The 19,072-nt window shown below is 41.6% G+C and overlaps 1 protein-coding gene across 5 annotated transcripts in view; it reads left to right on the top strand.

Annotated features, from left to right (window-relative positions):
- The window catches only part of DPP6 (dipeptidyl peptidase like 6), a 1,109,512-nt gene that overhangs the window by 677,395 nt on the left and 413,045 nt on the right, over nt 1-19,072 (top strand). For all 5 annotated transcript variants that reach the window (XM_032245216.1, XM_032245218.1, XM_032245215.1 and 2 more), the window contains one exon: nt 11,535-11,649. In XM_032245216.1, the coding sequence (XP_032101107.1) occupies nt 11,535-11,649 (115 nt within the window). The remainder of the gene's footprint in view (nt 1-11,534; nt 11,650-19,072) is intronic.

The following is a 19,072-nucleotide window of genomic DNA, read 5'->3' as shown; positions in this document are numbered from 1 at the left end:
CTTCACCCCTTGCTCCTGATGTGCAGTTGCATGTGCGCCAGGTTACACCCACTCCATGGCACGGGAAAACTGCCCCAGCTGGCCACTACCTCATTTCTATATACTGTTCAACCTTCAACTCAAATTCTCTTCCTCAGAGCGCCCTTGCCTGCCCCAATACCTAGTAAAAATCAGCACACACTCCATCATTATACTCCCTGTTGGCACCTGGAATTCCTGTCCGTTGTTTTACCTCAATGGACAGGAATTCCAGGTGCCAGTTCCCGGAACTGGCAGGTATGTGCAATTCCATACCTGCATTTGCCTGATGTCTCTCTCCCCCCCACTGAGTGCAAGTGTAGGATGTGTCTCTCTAGTTCACCACTTTGGGCCAGTGCTTCCTGTCATGACACTGGGATCCAGTACCTGTGCTTAACCATTGCTATTGTGAAATATTATGGTACAAAAACTATGGAACGTATAAACATACAGCTTCACAGGTGGGTGTAACCTGAATTTCCTGATGTTAAATAACTCATTCAGGTCTGGGAAAGCACAGCCAGCACCCTGCAGCTCTTGTCCCCTGACTTCCTCTTTCCAGCTGCAGTTCCTGTCTCCTGGTTGAGTTATGTAGCATCCTGGATTTCATGGAAACGTCTTTCCGGCTTGCCTTCATGGCCTTACACGTGAACCACTTAGTGTAGTGTGCCCACTTTGGAACTTTATACAAATGGAAACATTCACCTTATATTCTTTAGTGCCTGATCTATGTCACTTACAATGATATTTTTGACAGAGTGCGGTGGCTCACGCCTACAACCCCAGCACTCTGGGAGGCCAAGGCGGACAGATTATGAGGTCAGGAGTTTGAGACCAGCCTGGCCAACATGGCGAAACCCCACCACTAAAGATACAAAAAGTTAGCCAGGCATGGTGGTGTGCACCTGTAATCCCAGCTATTTGTGTGACTGAGGCAGGAGAATCACTTGAACCCAGAAGTTGGAGGTTGCAGTGAACTGAGATCACACCATTGCCCTCCAGCCTGGACAACAGGGTGAGAATTTGTGTCCAAAAAAAAAAAAAAAAAAGAAGAGAAAAAGAGAAAAGAAAATTCTGTTTGTGAGATTTGTTCCTGTTGTGCATGTAGTGAGGCTGTGATTTGCATTGCTGTGTGGCATTCTGTTAAATGGAATACACCACTCTGGTAGACAAATCAATGAAACCCCACAAAGACGTCCACATCCCATTCCCTGGTACCTGTGACTGTTAGCTTTCATGACAAAGGAGATTAAGGGTGCAGGTGAATTAAGATAGAAAAATTACTCATCAGTTGCATCCCTCTGACTAATCATTTCTCTGATGCTATTTGTTTTTGCATTATCCTGGACTATGTGAAAATGTTGACACTAGGCCAACGGCTGTTTAACCTGGATCTAATGAACAGATCCAATCCTAGGCCAGCTAAAGTTTTAAAATACTACAGCCTTCTTTTTGAGTAATTTGATACCTGAAATAGGGAAGACCTCAGGAACAGCCCATTCTCTTCAAGACCCGTGCGAATTCTGCGGTGCCAACTGTCTTGGCTGGCATTTGCTTCCACTTAAAGTAGCTTCCTTCTGTCACAGAGGGGCCCAGACTAGAAGGTTGGTGGGTGATGACAAATTTGATTCTTGAGGATCTGTTAAGGTAAATGCTAAAGTTCACTCAATTTCTCTGGGAAACCAACTATACCTACTAGTATAATCACCAGCCTTTTCAAAGAAAATATATACATGAAATTGGCAAATTAGTTATTTTAAAATTGTAAACCAAAGGCTGGGTGCGGTGGCTCACACCTGTAATCCCAGCACCTTGGGAGGCCAAGGCAGATGGATCACTTGAGTCCAGGAGGTCAAGACCAGCCTGGCCAAACCCTGTCTCTACTAAAAATACAAAAATTAGCCAGGCACAGTGGCAGGTGCCTGTAATCCCAGCTACTTGGGAGGCGGGGAGGGGGAGAAATGCTTGAACCCAGGAGGCAGAGGTTGCAGTGAGCCAAGATGGCACTGCACTCTGGCCTGGGTGACAGAATGAGACTCCCTGTCAAAAAATAACATTACAATTATTAAATTAAATGAAACTAAATTAAGTTAAATTGTAAACCAAGAGTGTGGTTGGCATTTCTACCTAGTTTCTGAGTGTAAGTGTATCCAGAGCATGTCACAGACACATGCACACGCCCTCAGGGAATGCCTTCTCAGAAGTGGTGCGGGGCTGGCGGGCAGGCGGCTGGACAGCGCATCTGTGCTTGCTGTGCATTCAGCTTCTTTGCTCTCGAGTTTCAGAAATCAACTCAAGCTAGTTTACATAAAATGAGAAATGAAATAACTCCTAAAGCGGTAGGAGTGCATTATTAAATCCAAGGGAAAAATGCCTCCAGGCCTCAGGATGAAAAGTACATCAAGAAATGGAAAGCCAGGAGGAGCTCATCCTGTCTCTTTGAGCTTCTTACCTTTTTTACTGCTTGCCTCTTTGCTTTCCATTGTCTTTGATCCTGAGCCTCTCTACTTCATTCCTCTCATTCTGTGAATCTGCTTTATTTCCTTTGGAATCTTTATGCCATATGGCAGCAGGCACTTAACTTCCCTCCCCACCTTCCATTCTCATGGTTCGTGACAGCAGCCAAGAACAACTTGGAATATTTTAAACCCACACCGCAAATCCTGGAGCAGACTTTTGGCCTAGGTTAGCCTAATTAATTGTCTCTGGCTGAGGAGGAGAGGAGAGGGCTCACAGACTAGAAATGTGGCTTCCGGGGCCCATGGATGGAGGAGGAGGGCATCTCAGATCATTCTGACTGGGGTACTCTCACGATGCCTCTCTGCCATGCTGGGACATTGTACCAGGGTGGCAAGCCCTTTTTTTAAAATGAGCTCAAATTATTTTAGTCTCTGCCATTAAATTGCTGGTGTTCCTTGCCTTTGAGACTGGTTTGTTAGTTACTTAATATTTATCGAGCACCTGCAGGGATTTTTGACATTGAGAAGTGATGTGTTGAGCATGCCAAAAAGCTACCCAGTATAGAAAACTCATCTCAAAATCGCCTGTGGGTTTCAGTGAGTCTATGCAAAAACAGCCATTATCTGAAGATGCGTTAAGACACTGTTATCATACACAGCAAGGTGAAAGATACAAATGCTCAGTTTCAAATTCTGCAGCTTACTTCCTAGGCATCTTTTCGCTGAAAGGGATTTCTCTTGGACATGATGTGTTGTGACATTTCTTCTGTGTGTAATTGGGTCACAGTGCTACTGCATTTGGAAATCTATGAAACAACTTGATACCTTTAAAACGTATATCAAAATAGAACCAAAATAGACTAAGCTCTAAAAGCAAGACTCACTTCCATGTTAAACTAATTTCATAAAAGAATCAATCAGACCCAGTCGATTAAACTGAAGAGGCTAAAATAATTTGAACTCTGATGTTGGAATTTGCAGGTAAAAATAATCAAGAAGAAATGTTAACAGATAGCTGTTGAGTCAATCATGTGCCTGTTTGTTTGTTTTCTAGAAGGATTGATATGGCTGAAGTTAATTCTGCAAACACAGTTTTGCTGATCGTCAAGTAGAGGGCTGACAGCTGCCTTCCTAATGGTGGTGGATAGGATTTCAAAGTGCTGTGCCCTCGGGCAGCAACGTTAAGTTACCTTATGTAAAACAGGCAACTTTAGAAGTTCCCAAATGTATTTGAGCAAAGGAGAGTGGATCCCAGATGAGTCCGTGAGGCGCATATGGGAAGGGCGAGGGAGAGCCTGGGTAGTGAGATGTCCCTTATTAATATGGAGGCCGTGGTGGGCACTGCTCAGGAGAGGAAGAGCATCTGCAGGTTGGTATCTGGATGTACTGGAAACATCGACTCCTCTGCTTCCACTAAGATGATCGTGCCGCATAATTAATTGCCAGTCCTCAAAAGTTGGGCAGGTGAACCAGAATTCACTTTTAGTGAATGAAATAAATAAAAGTGTGTGTTGGGGAAGGTCGGATAACATCATCTTCCACCACCACCGCCTTCCATTCCCGCATTAGTTGCTCCGGTCTTTGGAGAAGGGCTGCTTAGCCGCCCACACCTGCAGTCTCTGCAGTTATTCACATGAAGGCAGCATTAATTCACGTCTTGTGACCATATCCCTTATCCTTCCCTCACTCACTCCCACAACGTGCAAATGCACCCCAAAAGGACTCACAAGAAACAAAGCGACAGTCACAAGGAAAGAGCATGTCAGGCAGTGGGAAAGTCTTCGCTGCCACGTACATGCAGCCCTTTATTGGGCGATGAGTTAGGGTCCTCTTGTTCCAGTGAGACCAGCCTGTGTTTCCACCTCCAGCCTGCATTGTGAATCCCAAGTCACTGCTGATTTATACATATCCTCTGGCATTATTTAAAGCTATCAATTACCTAAACTTGGGTCTGGCTATATCCTAGAAAAAGGCCGCTTTCTATTTTGGGAACAAGACATAGTCTTCTAGTCTTAATATACTTCTGCAGGCTGCCTGATAGAAGAGACTGATTGGTTTAAAGATAGATTATTATGAGAGCAATAATTTACTTCACTTCCTCCTTCCCTAGTGAGAAGGCCATCTGGTTGACCCCTCTGCCTTTAGCTAAGGGACATAAAATGCACAATTGCCAGCTGTCCCCACCGTGGCTGGCAAGGCTGGACCTCAGCTGTCCCCGGGGCACCTGCGGTGCAGCCCTGATTGCTCCAGTCTTCTGCAGGGGTGTGTCTTTAGGAAGAGGCTTTGGTTGATTGTGAAATCATTCTCCAATCTCACTTCTGCTGGAGGTTACTCCTTCTATCCCTTTAGCTGTGTAAGGCCGGACTTGCATTACATGAAATAAGCACATCATGGGACATGGGCCTGGAACATTCACGGCGGTGACTGTCTGCTTGAAGAATGCATCACTTTATTGTGGAGTCACAATTATGGATCCAGTAACTGATATCACTCTGCTTGGAGGACACCACAAAAATTAAATTTCGGATTTCCCCTCATTAAAGCTCAGGATGAAACAAGAAGTTGGAGGGTCACGGTGGAATGTGATCACTCTAGCCCCTTCACTTTCTTTATAAAGGGTAGGAAATCTAAGGCACTTTCCAGTTCTCCCTCTATTACATGCCATATGTTGCTAAAACATTACTTAGTGGTGATAGCAGTAAATGGTAAATTAGTATCTTATGTTTCTATAATTGTTGTAAATTATGGTGTGCTTTCAAATACATATACATTTAATCCTTATAACACCTAAGCAATCAGTGCCTTTTGTCTCCAGCCCCTTCCTTCCTTGCAGCATTCAAAAATCGTCTCCACCTTAGAGTTCTCGTTTGAATCATCTCCTCTTCCGAAGGCACAAAGTCTGATAAAGGTAGCAAGGCGAATTCATGAGAGAGACGAAGCTCAGGCCAAGGTGACCTGTGTCAATTTTAACACAGAGAGGAGAGACTAGGAATGCGGTCCCTGATGGAGAGGCTGCAGCTGCGGAGGACATCAAGGCAGCCTGCATTAGGGTCCTGCTCGAATCAGTTCACGGACATTGTGGTGTCTGTCATTGTCATCTTAACCTGTTACTTGCACTTAAGATGCGCAATTGGTACACACAAAAATCAAGCTATAATCACAAATTACTAAGATAACAACATTGACTAAAGGTGAATTTTATGTTTAAAATGAACAAACAACTTAGAAAAGGTATAGTTTGGTTTTAGTTCATTGTGTGTTTTATTTTTACCTGAGTTAAAAATAAGTATGAGCAACAGTGATGTCACAAAGGACAGGATTGCCAACCATGTGTGTCAGTTTTCATTACGCCTTGCAGGGTGCGTTACTGCTTGGGTCTCATGCAAGCCACTGTGCTGGCATTAACCCTTTGCTTTCTACATTCATCAGTGATTGCCTTTCTGTTACTTCTAAAGGCATTTATCCATCCATCCATCCACTCAACACACAGTCTCTGTGCACTCTGTTGTCCCAAGTTTTGCACCAGGCATTGAGACATTGGACACAGCAAGATAACTGTGTCCTTAAGTTGTTTGTCCTCTGGTAATGACACAAGCATTACAATAATCTACATATACTATAATACAGTATGTGTATTAAAACTATATATATATATATATAAAATGCATAATAGTGAAACAGTGTTACGGAAAAGCAATCACAGAGTGTTGTGATTGTGTCCAGGTGGAAGAATAATGCCTATGAAACCAGACAAGATTTACTATAATGTCGGAGGTGATATTTTAGCTGATAAGTAAAGAATGCAAAGGGATTTGCCTGGCAAACGAAGATGAAGGGGAATTCCCGGAAACAGAAAAGCTGTAGGGGGCTGAGGAAAGGGGGCATGGAAGGGAATCACTTGCTCCAGGAACAGTGAGGTGTGAGCAGAGTGGGGTAGAACTTAGATTTGACTTAGAGGTAGAAAACGGACAGACTTGCCATGTCACAGGTGGTTTTTTTCTTGAAAACAGAAGGCTGGAGCCTGAGAGAGGGCTTTACATGCAAAAGGGATACATAAATGCATCCTGACACCTAGGTCTGCATGACCCGCTCAGAATAACACTGTTGGCTGATATCTTTCTATTGTATGCCCAGAATTCAGCTACTTCCCGCTACACCCACTGCTGCCAGCCAGGACAGGCCTCGTCACCCCGTTCCTTTTTGGCCGCTCCTGTTCCTACCCTGGCTTCTGCAGGTGTTTCCCCGATGCAGCTCCCCTGGCCACCTTCCTTAGTGGGAGCCTTATTTATACACTGCTGTGCTCACACCCCTTGCACTCAGGGATAAGCCAAAGCCTGCACCTGGCCCTCACACCTGGCCCTCAGGCTCTGCACTCCCAGGCCCCTGCTGCCCCCCTGCTCTCATAGAATGGTCACCTTGCTCTCCCACTCTGGCCACTGCCTCCTTGCTGTCTCCACTGAAGCCTACACTGTCTCACAGGCCAGGCACCTGCCACTCCCTCTGTCTGGATTGTCTTCTCAGATGTCAGCTGTACAGGTTTCCTTTAGTTCTATTCAGATATCACTTTGCTAGAGATCTCTCTGATGCAATCAGCTCTCAGAACTCCATTGTCCTGCTTTTCTCTTCTCTTAAAGAGCTTATCTGCTTATTGTTTGTCCCTTCCCCCATTGATGTACTAGATTACAAGGAAGAAATATAAAAAAAAATGAAAGCCACTAAACTTTGGTTGAAAGTATCAATGTCTATTCATTCCTGTATTCAAGGTTCTCAAAACCCAGCCTGACATAGTAAACCTAGATAAACGTGTGTTGGATGGATAGATGTGGATTGACAGATATATGGACGGATGGATGGATGGATGGATATGGATGAATAGATGAAAGGATGGATGAATAGATGGATGGATGAATGGTAGATGGATGTGGATGAATAGATGATGGATGGATGGGTAAATGGATGGATAGATAGATGGATGGATGTAGATGGATGGGTGAATGGGTGGATGGATATGGATGAACAGATGGAAGGATGGGTGAATGGTAGATAGATGTGGATGGATGGATGGATAAATGGATGGATGGATGGATGGATGGATGGATGGATGGATGGATGGATGGATGCATGTGGATCACTGGGTAAAAGATTTATTCTTATTAGAGCCAATGGTTGATTGTGAACATGCTTTTCCATTTTAATGGACCTCCAAAGTATGCATGTGGTACCACACCGAATAGGGAATATGTTACAGCCTCATTTTCACCATGCGAGGCAAAAAATATGTAATTCTACTGAGAAATACACTACTGAAACTCAATGTGCCAGAGGATAACCTAGGGACTTATTCTGACTTCCATGGAAAGCGGAGTTAATCCTTTCAAATTTTTTAACAGTTCAACTCCTGCAAGTTAGGAGGAAGTCTGCATTGGGGGAGCCAAATTACATGCTCAAAGAAGTACATATCAGCCTGCGTTCTAACTTGAAAACTATATCTATGCTGTGGTTGTGCCTACTTAAAACTTAAATGTACATATAGACCAGAAATAGAAAAGAATATGAAAATGGTTTAAAAAGTCAATTTTTTGGATTAACAAGATTTTTCATCACTTTTTTCTTATGTTTCCCATTATTATGGTTACAATGTTTTTTGTGCAGTAAAAGAAAATTGCCTGCAGTCTGACAAACAAAATTTGGCAAATAAAAATGGAATTTGGTAAAGAACATCTTTATCCCTGTGGGTTTTAATGCAAGAATGCTGCCGGAAAGGCAATGTGATGCGTCTGTACCTAAGAAATGAGGTATATGATCCAGAATCACTCCAGTTGAGTAGGATAGGCATTGATGCCAATGGGTTATCTTACTGTGCATTTTTTTTTAATTCCCTAATGCATACCAGGTTGGTTTTCTGTGCAAAACCTTATCTTAGTCCAGTGGGCATGACAGAAGCACAGTCTTTGCCCCACGTTCACCAAGTGCCCTTCTGTCATTCATTTCTTCACCCCAAGTACCAGCGTCCACAGTTTTGTATCTTTCGTCTCCATCTTATATATGTCCATAGAACTTCTGCTGTGTTCTTCCTTATGAACGCCATCTATTGCTGCCTTCCTCCCTGAAGGATCAGACCCCCGGTATTTCCATGAGATGTCCATTCATCCTGCTCACTTCCAGGAAGCAGCCTCTTCTATCATCAGGCAGTACTAACGGTTAGACATTCTGAAGTTTCTGTGTTGCACAATTCGCTTCTGTTAAATTTCCTTTTGGTTCTAACTCTGCCGTCTAGAGCGATACAGAGTAAGTTTGCTCCCCGGTCCATGTGATATGCCTTCAAATGAGGATTTTAAGTATTTGGTACTTGAAGAGAAACGCTTCCTTCAACTTACTTCGTGTGATATGTCTTGCAAATATCTTTATCTTCTTTCTAAAACCTTTTTCTAAACACATTCTCTATGTCATGACCTGTAACAATATCCAACCACTGTCATATCATGAGTGTGTTGGGGCCAGGGAGGGGTTTACCACTGCAACGTTTATTCAAATGAATATTTGTAAGTAAACCAGTCACATTATTGGCTGGTCAAATAATTGATACAAATCAAAAGTCCTAGGGTTTTTTTTTAATTTGCATATGAACTTTGACCAATGTACCTATTATGTAATAAATGTGTTTAAAACAGAATTTAGAAGTATAGATTACTATTACAAGAGACAATATTCAGGTCAGGCTTGGTGGCCCATGTCTCTAATCCCAGCACTTTGGGAGGCTGAGAGGGAAGGATTGCTTGAGGCCAGGAGTTTGACCAGCCTAGGCAACACAGTGAGACCCTGTCTCTAAAAAATATAAAAATTAGCCAGGCTTGGTGGCACACACCTGTAGTCCCAGTTACTTGAGAGATTGAGGCAGAAAGATCATGTGAGCCCAGGAGGTCAAGGCTGCAGTGAGCTATAGTCATGCCACTGCACTCTAGCCTGGGCCACAGAGTGAGACCCTGTCTCTAAAAAATTTTTTTTTAAATAAATATTATTAAAAATGAAATAGAAACAATACTCAAAAGATATCAATTATTTGGGCTAATGAAGATAACATTACTTTTATCATTCTGCTTCATGAATAAGATTTGGTCTTGGCGTTCTGTTTCTAATGGTTTCCTTGGAATTTCATCTTAACTGTGTTTGAGGAATATCAGCTGGGGCTGTGAGAAATTGCATGTACCAGGGTGGTTATATGAACAGTACCACTGAGAGATTCCTGCTAGTCACAGACTAGATGAAAGGGCTTATTTTCTTTCTGAATTCGGGTGAAATGAAAAGCTGCTGAATTAGCAAGAGCTAATTACTTGTCCTTGGCCCTGGCCACTGATTTTCTCCCACAGAAAATACTATCTAATAGGAAATGAGATTGAATCAGTGGAACTTTCCATAGCTATTTTGTTGCTCATGGATAGTCTTTAAGTTCTAAAAAGCTACTCTCTGATGAATAAATTAAGTTCTAGATGGCAAATATGAAGACTTGTAGAAATTCTAAACCACCATAGAACTCTTTCCTACTAAGCCTATATTGGCCCATGAATTTCTCTTAATAACCAATATAGACAATTTTAAACATTTGGATGATATTGCATAATATCTATTTTGGTTTGTAGCAATTTGACACATTCTAATAAACTTTTAATATTCAATGCAAATATATTTATATATTGCGTTGTCTACTTTTTGAAGCCATCTTCATTCTACCTCATTTTGGCTTGATTACTGAGTTGCAATTATGAGCATTATAAGAGTGTATTCTCCAGACTATACATGGGCAGAAGTGGTCCCTTTGCAGTGTGACCATGTGTCCTTATTTACTCCTGTGTAATTAATAATAATAATTAATATGTAACTGTTATATTTATTACTTATTAAGTATTCCTATTATCCTTTGTGTCTCTCAAAGAACCACAGTTTGGACTACCAGTTATATGCTCCCTCTACTTTGCAGGGAACTGAAAACTTGGTCTCAGCAGGCAATATGCGTGATGAATTTCCCAGACTTATGTAGTCTTTAGCACCCTTTAGCAGTGTCTCCAGAGTCCCTCTCCCACCTCTTGCTGCAGTGGAAATAGGTTTCCCTGAAGGGTACTGAAACCTAGAATAAGGATAGGTGAGTTTCCCCGTGAAGAGAGACCAGGAAAATCTTGAAACCTTGAATGAGGAGCTATTGAAAAAAGAAAAGCCTGAAGGCAATGTGATGTGCAGAAGTTGAGATGAAAATTGGCACGTAGCATGTGCTAAATTAATATTTAAATTTGGTGTGCTGAAATAGAAGTTGATCACATGGATGTAAAAAAAGGGAAGGATGGCTGGGCATGGTGGCTCATGTCTGTAATCCCAGCCCTTTGGGAGGCCAAGGCGGGCAGATCATTTGAGGTCAGGTGTTTGAGACAAGCCTAGCCAACATGGGAAAACCCCATCTCTACTAAAAACATTACAAAAATTAGCTGGGCAAGGTGATGGATACCTGTAATCCCAGCTACTTGGGAGGCTGAGGCAGGAGAATCACTTGAACCCAGGAGGCAGAGGTTACAGTGAGCCAAGATCACGCCATTGCACTCCAACCTGGGCAACTGAACAAGACTCCATCTCAAAAAAAAGCAGTGGTGTTGGGGGGAAAGATGACAGAGGACTTGGAGCTAAAAGTTTAATTCTAGTTGATTTGGATTCAATTAGGGTAAGGAGTTTAGCTGTGATGAAGGAAAGCTCCAAGATTACCCTATACTGTACTGTAGAGTTTGGATTATTGGGAAGAGGAGCATTAGGTTTGCACAAAAGCTGTAAACATAGTAATATCAGATTTTCTTTCTTGAAGTAACATTTGGCCATAGTAGGAAAATGGCAGCCCAAGGCTTTGGGGCACTGAAGGCAGAGGGGAAGAAAAGGAGCTAACAGTGGCTTCAAGGATGGGAAGATGCCTCTTTCACTGTTGTGTGCCTTGGCTCTTGATTTAAATGAACTATGTCTATTTGGCTTATTTTATTTCCTTATTTCACTCACTAGGGTTGTCTTTGTTGTTGCTGTTTTTAGGAGCTGGTGGGGAGTAACCCTCCGCAGAGGAATTGGAAAGGAATAGCAATTGCACTGCTTGTCATTCTGGTCATCTGCTCCTTGATCGTCACATCAGTCATACTTCTGACACCAGGTACGGTATTCATTCTTGGAAGAGCAAGTCGCTGCCAGAGAGAAAGAGCATAATTTTACCTTGCAATATTTTCTAAGTAACAAGTAACTACCTGTTACATAATTTATTTTTCCCAAGTTCTAATTCTCACTGTGCCATATGATATAATATGGTTTCAATTTTAAAAATCCATTTTATACATGTTAGATGTGTTTATAAAGTTGTTTACTACATGAAAATGCTTGGCACATATTAAAATTACTTATACAATTACTTATTAATTCCTGATAAAGACAGTGGCATGAATATAATAATTTTATATATTACATGGAATTACTGGACATTCATATCAAGGGTGAATTAAGAAAGTTATTAAAGCAACATATGTTGAGTGTGAACTAAGAAGAATGTACTAAATAGGTACTACTGAAGATGACATAAAGTATAAACCAGTACCATAAATCTCTCAGGAAAGAAAAGACACTAAAATCCACAGAAGAAACCTACAACAAAAACAGATATAGAGATGCACTATTGAATAAGCCAAACACAAGTGCTATTGGAGTTGAGAGGAAAAAGAGAAATCTTTCAAGAGAAAGTTCATGGAGAAGGTAATATGTGAAGTGGGCTTAATGGAGTAATGTGAGGAATTTAGTAGCCAGAGAGTGGTAGGTTTAGGGAGAGAAGAAAGCCTTGCCCATAAAGTAATAATATAGGGCCAAGCATGGTGTCTCCTGCCTGTAATCCCAGCACTTTAGGAGGCCGAGGTGAGCAGATCACCTGATGTGAAGAGTTCAAGACCAGCTTAGTGAAATCCCATCTCTACTAAAAATACAAATATTTGCCAGGTGTGGTGGCAGGCACCTGTAATCCCAGCTACTCAGGAGGCTGAGGCAGGAGAATCACTTGAACCCGGGAGGTGGAGGTTGCAGTGAGCCAGGATCATGCCATTGCACTCCAGCCTGGGTGACAGAGACTCTGTCTCAAAGTATAATAATAATAATAATAATAATATAGGAGTTATCATAAAAAAACGTGGTGGTTATAGATAAAACAGTATGTAACTGTTTTATCCATTCTCATGATCATGTTAGATGCCTACATGTGTGGGCAAAAAAAGTTTTTTCCTCAGTAAATAAATATACAATCATTAGACCCTAAGATGAGAAAAGTAGATATTATCATGTAAAACTATTTTCCACAGGTACAAAAAATGCAGGCAAATCGTAATCCAGGCTTAAACTATTGCCCCAAAACCTAAATGAGAAAAGGGTAATCTGTGCCCTGATACCAAATTAAATAAAGATATCACAAGAAAAAATAAACTACAGATCAATGCCCCTCATGAAAACAGATGTAAAAATCTTCAACAAAATAGTAGCAAACTGAATCTCACTATATGTAGAAATATTACACTCCATGACCAAATGGGATTTATTCCAGGAAAACCAAATTGGCTTTTATGGAAATCAATCAATGTATTATACATACATGAATAGAATAAAGGGCAAAAAGCACATGGTCATCCCAACAGACACAGAATAAGCATGTGACAAAATCTAAAAACGCTTTCCTGACAAAAAACCCAACAAGCTAGGAACAGAAAGAACATCTTCAACCTGACAAGTATCTTTGAAAAACCCAATAGGTAACATCCTACTGAACAGCAGAAGACTGAAATCATTCCCCCTAAGACCAGGAGACAGTAGACAGGGATGTTCATTCTCAACATGACTATTTAACATTATATTGGAGGGTCTAGCCAGGGCTATTAGGTAAGAATAAAAAATTTAAAAAAAGGACATCCAGATAGGAAAGAAAGAAGTAAACCTGTCTCTATTCATAGAAGACATAACGTATACAGAAAATCTTAAGGAACCCACCAAAAAAAAAAAAAATGAGTTCAGCAGGAAGAAATATTTAAGACCAAGATGCAAAAATCATTTGTATTTCTATCCACTAGCTATGAACAATCCCAAAATAAAATAAAGAAAATGATTTTACTTAACATAGTTTCAAACTGATAAGATACTCAAGAATAAATTTAAGAAAAGAAGTATAAGACTTGTGTACTAAAAACTGCAAAACAAAATGAAAAGAAATTAAGACTTTGGTAAATGGAAGGATATCTTATATAAATTGATTGAAAGACTTCATACTGTTAACATGATAATACTCCCTAAATTGGTGTCCAGATTCAGCCCAATCTCTATCAAAATCCTTCTTTCTTTTTTAAAGAAACTACAGGTTGATTCTGAAATTCATATGAAAATGCAAAGGACTCAGAATAGCCAAAACAATCTTGAAAAAGAACAATTCAAAGACGCATGCTTCCTGATTTTAAAACTTACTATAAAGCTGCAACAATCAAACCAGTATGGTACTAGGAGAGGTATAGACATATAGGTCAATGGAATAGAATTGTGAGTTCAAAAATAAACCCAGACATCCATAGTCAATTACTTTTTGACAAGGGACCCAAGACCATTCAATAAGGAAACAGTAGTCTTTCCACCAAATTGTGCTGGTGTAATAGGACATCCACATGCAGACGAGTGAAGTTGGACCCCTAACTCATTGCCATATACAAAGATGAACTCAGTGTGGACCAATGACCTAAATGTAAGAGCTAAAGCTATAAAGCTTTTAAAAGAAAATATAGGAATAAATTTTTGTGATTTTGAATTAGGCAATGGTTTCTTACATGTGACAACACAAGTACAAGCAATCAAATAAAAAATAAATTGGAATTCATCAAACTTAAAACATTTTGTGTGTCAAAAACACTATCCAGAAAATGAAAAGACAAGCTGTGAATCACGTAGTTAGTAAAGGTCTAGTATCCGGAATATATAAAGAACTCTTACTACTTAAAACAAACAAACAGAAAAACCAAATAATGCAATTTAAAAACAGGCAAAGGATTTAAAGAGACATTTCTCCAAAAAAAGACAATGGCCAGAAAGCCTATGAAATGATGCTCAGCATCTTTCATCATCAGGGTGAATGAAAATCAAATCACAATGAAATGCCATTTCACACCCACTAGGATGGTCATAAGAACCAAACACAAACAAAAAAAAATAAATAAAAAAAGGAAAACGCTAAATATTCCCAGGATACAGAGAAATGGGAACCTTATTACATTAATAGTAGAAATATATATTGTGTAGCCTCTGTAGAAAATAGTTCAGTAGTTCTGCTAAAATTTAAACACAGCGTTACCATATCACCTAGTAATTCTACTCCTAGGCATAGACTCAGACAAAATGGAAACATATGTCCCTATAGAAACTTGTATATAAGACTCACAACACTGGGTCTCACCCATATCTGATTTATGTAAAACACACACACACACACACACACACACACACACACACACACACACACAAGGTTCACAACAGCATTTTTCATAATAGCCAAAAAAAGGTGAACACAACCCAAATATCCATCACCTGGAGAATGGATAAATAAATGGGATGTGACCATACAATGGAACACTCCTCCGCTGTGAAAAGGAATGAAGAATTGATCCATGCCATAACATGAATTAACCTGGAAACTTCTCGCTAAGTGAAGGAACCCTCACATAAAGGCCACAGATTGTGTGATTTCAGAATAGGCCCATCCATAGAGATGGAAAACAGACTTGTGGCTGCTGGACGCTAGAAGTGGGAGAAAAGGAAATGATTGCTGACAGGTATAAATTCCTTTAAAGGGGATGAAGAATTTATTCTGGAATTTAATTGTGGTAATAGATGAGTGACTTTTAATATTATATATTTTTAAAACACTGAATTGTATACACCAAAAAAGGTAAACTTTATTATATGTGAACTTCATCTTCATTAAGTTGTGAGTTTAGTAAAAAGATGAGAAAGCTGGGGGGGTGGGGGAAGCTGTGAAGGTGTAATGTGGCCACAGCAGTGCCAGGTGTACTAAATTGCCTCAACACCATTTCCAACATGGAAGAGGCTTCAGTAAGTTCCGGGAGAGAGTGTTGCAGTCCCCTGGGTAAGTAAGCTTCTTGAATGCACCACAGTTGCCTGGAACATTCAAACTGAGGATTCAGTCCAGTGCTTCAGTGACTGGCAACAGATCCCTTCACCTGTTGAAATCAGATGACCGGGGTTTAGAGGGGCTGGGGGAAGAACTGCAAAGACCATCCTCATTTTGTTTATGGTGATGCAGATGATGATATCACACGGTGGGGGACTTTAACCACTACATATTTCTAATTAATATAGAGGATGTCAAGTCCTCCTCAGGGTCCATGGAGCATGTGTTTCTTCCGCCTCTGCTCTTCTTTGAGCAGAATTGTGGTTTGTGTAAGAATGTGATTGCTGCAGATTTGATCTCGCGGTTGTCTGGCACTCCCTTTGGGACGTAGAAAGCGGTGGTGTTTAGTGGTTTGCAGTTGCTCCCACCTCCCATGGTACATGTGACCATTCATGTCACCTAGATCCAAGGGGTGTCACAAGTGTCACTCAAGAATGGAATGAAATGGCTGCGCAGAGCTCCTTACACAGAGATATCCACAGCAGCAAAGCGGGTTGAGAAGCAGGTCCTGGGACCCTGCCCTCGAAGCTCAACTCCAGGCCTGGCAAGCGGTAGCCCCGCATCTTCTCCAAGCGCTGGAGAGACGGCAGGCCTGCTCCCTCCAGCGCAGCAGCCGACCCTGCCGGCATCTACGTTTGGTTCTTGTGCAGCCGGCACAGCCGCAGCCTCTCCTCTGCAGTAAACCCAGGGTGCCGTTGCTGGGAACTCTTCTCCCCGCACGCTGATGGCCAGTTGTCAGGGACAACTGCTCTGAGAGGCTCTGGTGCGTGGCTGAATTCCACAGAAGCCTTGATGAGACTTTGCTTTTCTTTTTTCCATCACAGTAAACATGCAGCTGAGCCTTGCTTCACCTTTTGGTTCTGGTGGGTGGTGTTTGTTTCTCTGGGCTGTGCTGCCCTGGGCCTGGGTGTCCAAGGTTTAGGCCTCTCCGACAGGACCGGACAGCGAATGTTGCTCACTGCTCCCTGCACCAAGGCCCGACCATCTGCTCTCCTGCGATACAGCAGGGGCTTGTGTTTTGATATAAAATTCCATCAGGCAGAGGAGGTTTAAACCATTCAACCCACCACTAGCTCCAGAGCGGTCTCAAATTCACTAATGTGCAGAACAGAGTCACCTCGACGGACAGTGCCTGCCAACAGATCCAGCATGAGTGATCCTGGCTAGGAGCTGAGAATGCCGTGCTAAGTGCCAGACAGAATGCGGAAAAAGAGGCTATCGTTGCTCCCTGTGAGGCTTAGAGTCCACGTCAAGACAAGGCATGTGCAAGGAGCGCTCCACAGTAGCGTTATCATGAAGCAAAAAGAAAAGTGAAAGGCAGGGTCTGGCCGGGCGCGGTGGCTCAAGGCTGTAATCCCAGCACTTTGGGAGGCCGAGGCGTGTGGATCACGAGGTCAAGAGATCGAGACCATCCCGGTCAACATGGTGAAACCCCGTCTCTACTAAAAATACAAAAAAATTAGCTGGGCATGGTGGCACGTGCCTGTAATCCCAGCTACTCAGGAGGCTGAGGCAGGAGAATTGCCTGAGCCCAGGAGGCGGAGGTTGCGGTGAGCCGAGATCGTGCCATTGCACTCCAGCCTGGGTAACAAGAGTGAAACTCCGTCTCAAAAAAAAAAAAAGAAAGGCAGGGTCTGGTGGAGGCCTGCTGAGCTGCGTGGATAGGGGAAATGCTGACCTGCAGGACTGAGATCGTCCCTATGCCAGGAGGGGCTTCCACGGTGAAAGTAAAGGACTAGAGTCAGTCTTCAGTAGTGGAGAGTCTGAGTCGTAGCAGTCGCACTGTGGGTATGTGGGGTGCATTGCTACCCAACATTGCTTCCGTGCTGGTAGATTTAGTTAGAAAGTGTAATATGTGCTTTCTTTTAAATAGCATTTTTCAAGTACCACCAGCCTTGTATTCTGGTTTACTGAAACTCCGAGTACAGTACCTGCTTTCCACTCAATTAGAAAATCCATTCTGAGCTCACTTGATGCCGTGGTTTTGTGAAAATGGTTCCTGGTCCCCAGGGGCCCCTTCCAGGCAGGTGAGAAGAATCTCATGCGTGTGGTAGAGTGCCCTCTTGATGTTGCAGACCTGGAAGGGCCTCGTGGTAATCACTCTGAACAACAAGGCATCTTGTCCTGGAGTACAGTCTAATGATCACAAGTTAAACGAAATTTATGTTTCAGAAATCAAATTAAACGCATTTAAGGCGAGTTCAGTTCCAGAGGGACTTGCCAAATGAGAATGTGTCCTTTTCAGATCTGCCATTCATGTCTCCCTTGCTGGTCCATGCTCTTTTCTAAATTTCTTTTCTTTGAGATAATAGGCTCAGCGTTACATTTTTTATTTTCAGATATTAAATACGTGTCTGTCTACAATAGGCCACACACAGCGTATGCCTTTTGTTAGCAGCTACAGTTCTCACGTTCTGATGGAAAATGCTGTGACCTTCTCCAGTACCACAATCACTGCTGTGGGAGTCTGAAACTCCAGCAGGATTGGATTTGCATGAAAACATCCCTGACATTTAGCTTTTATGGAATCTCACATTAGAGCAAGTGGACAGTGTTTGTGACGGAAAGCGCTGGGACACTTTTAGGTGGTACATCAATGAAAAGCCTTGGATGATTCAAAGTCATGGGGAAAGTAGATTCTGGATTAAGGCCAAACACAGGTTACCAGAACAGAAGACTCATTAGTCTTTTGGGTAAAAACATAACATAGAGATTATTTTTATGGAATTGAAATGTCATCATTGTTTAATGCCTGTGACCACATTGCCAACGTTCACCTTATCTTTTTAAAATACTTGAACAAATGATTTTAAAACATTTTATTGAAGAGGTATATGCATATAGGATATATGTTATGGGTCTAATATAAATATATAGAAATTAAATATGTAAATATAAACACATCTAAGCTATTGTTGAATTTTGATGAATTTTAAAACCAAACATGATGCTATAATCAGCATCCAGATCAAAAAAGCGGTATGCAGCCAGCATTCCAAAAGCCCCCCATGCCCTCCCCATCATTAGTGCCCTCAAGGGAACCTCATTTCTGACATCACAGAGTAGTCCTGTCAGCTTTCAGCCCTTTGCATTTATGTCATAAGCGTCATCATCTTATATGTCTACTTTTCTGCTTGCCTTTTTTTCTGTATAATGTTTGTGAGATCCACTGTTGTATTTTAGATCATATTGCTACCCAATTTTTAACCTATCTTGGATTATCTTATCCTAAAGTCCCACATAATCCCAATGAAAATTGAAAAATAGGTTAATAGTAATTCAATAGCCTTTGTGTTTATCATAAAAAGTAATGCATACCTCATAATTTTTTGTCTTATAGAAATGGGTGGTTTGGTCCATATCTTTTGGGCATTTTCTCTCT

The sequence above is a fragment of the Sapajus apella genome, unplaced genomic scaffold (genome assembly GCF_009761245.1).
Source record: "Sapajus apella isolate SASKATOON/1434 unplaced genomic scaffold, GSC_monkey_1.0 scaffold56, whole genome shotgun sequence".
Taxonomy (NCBI): Eukaryota; Metazoa; Chordata; class Mammalia; order Primates; family Cebidae; genus Sapajus; species Sapajus apella.
Note: the sequence above shows the minus strand (reverse complement) of the source record. Positions and strands in the feature narration are given on the sequence as shown.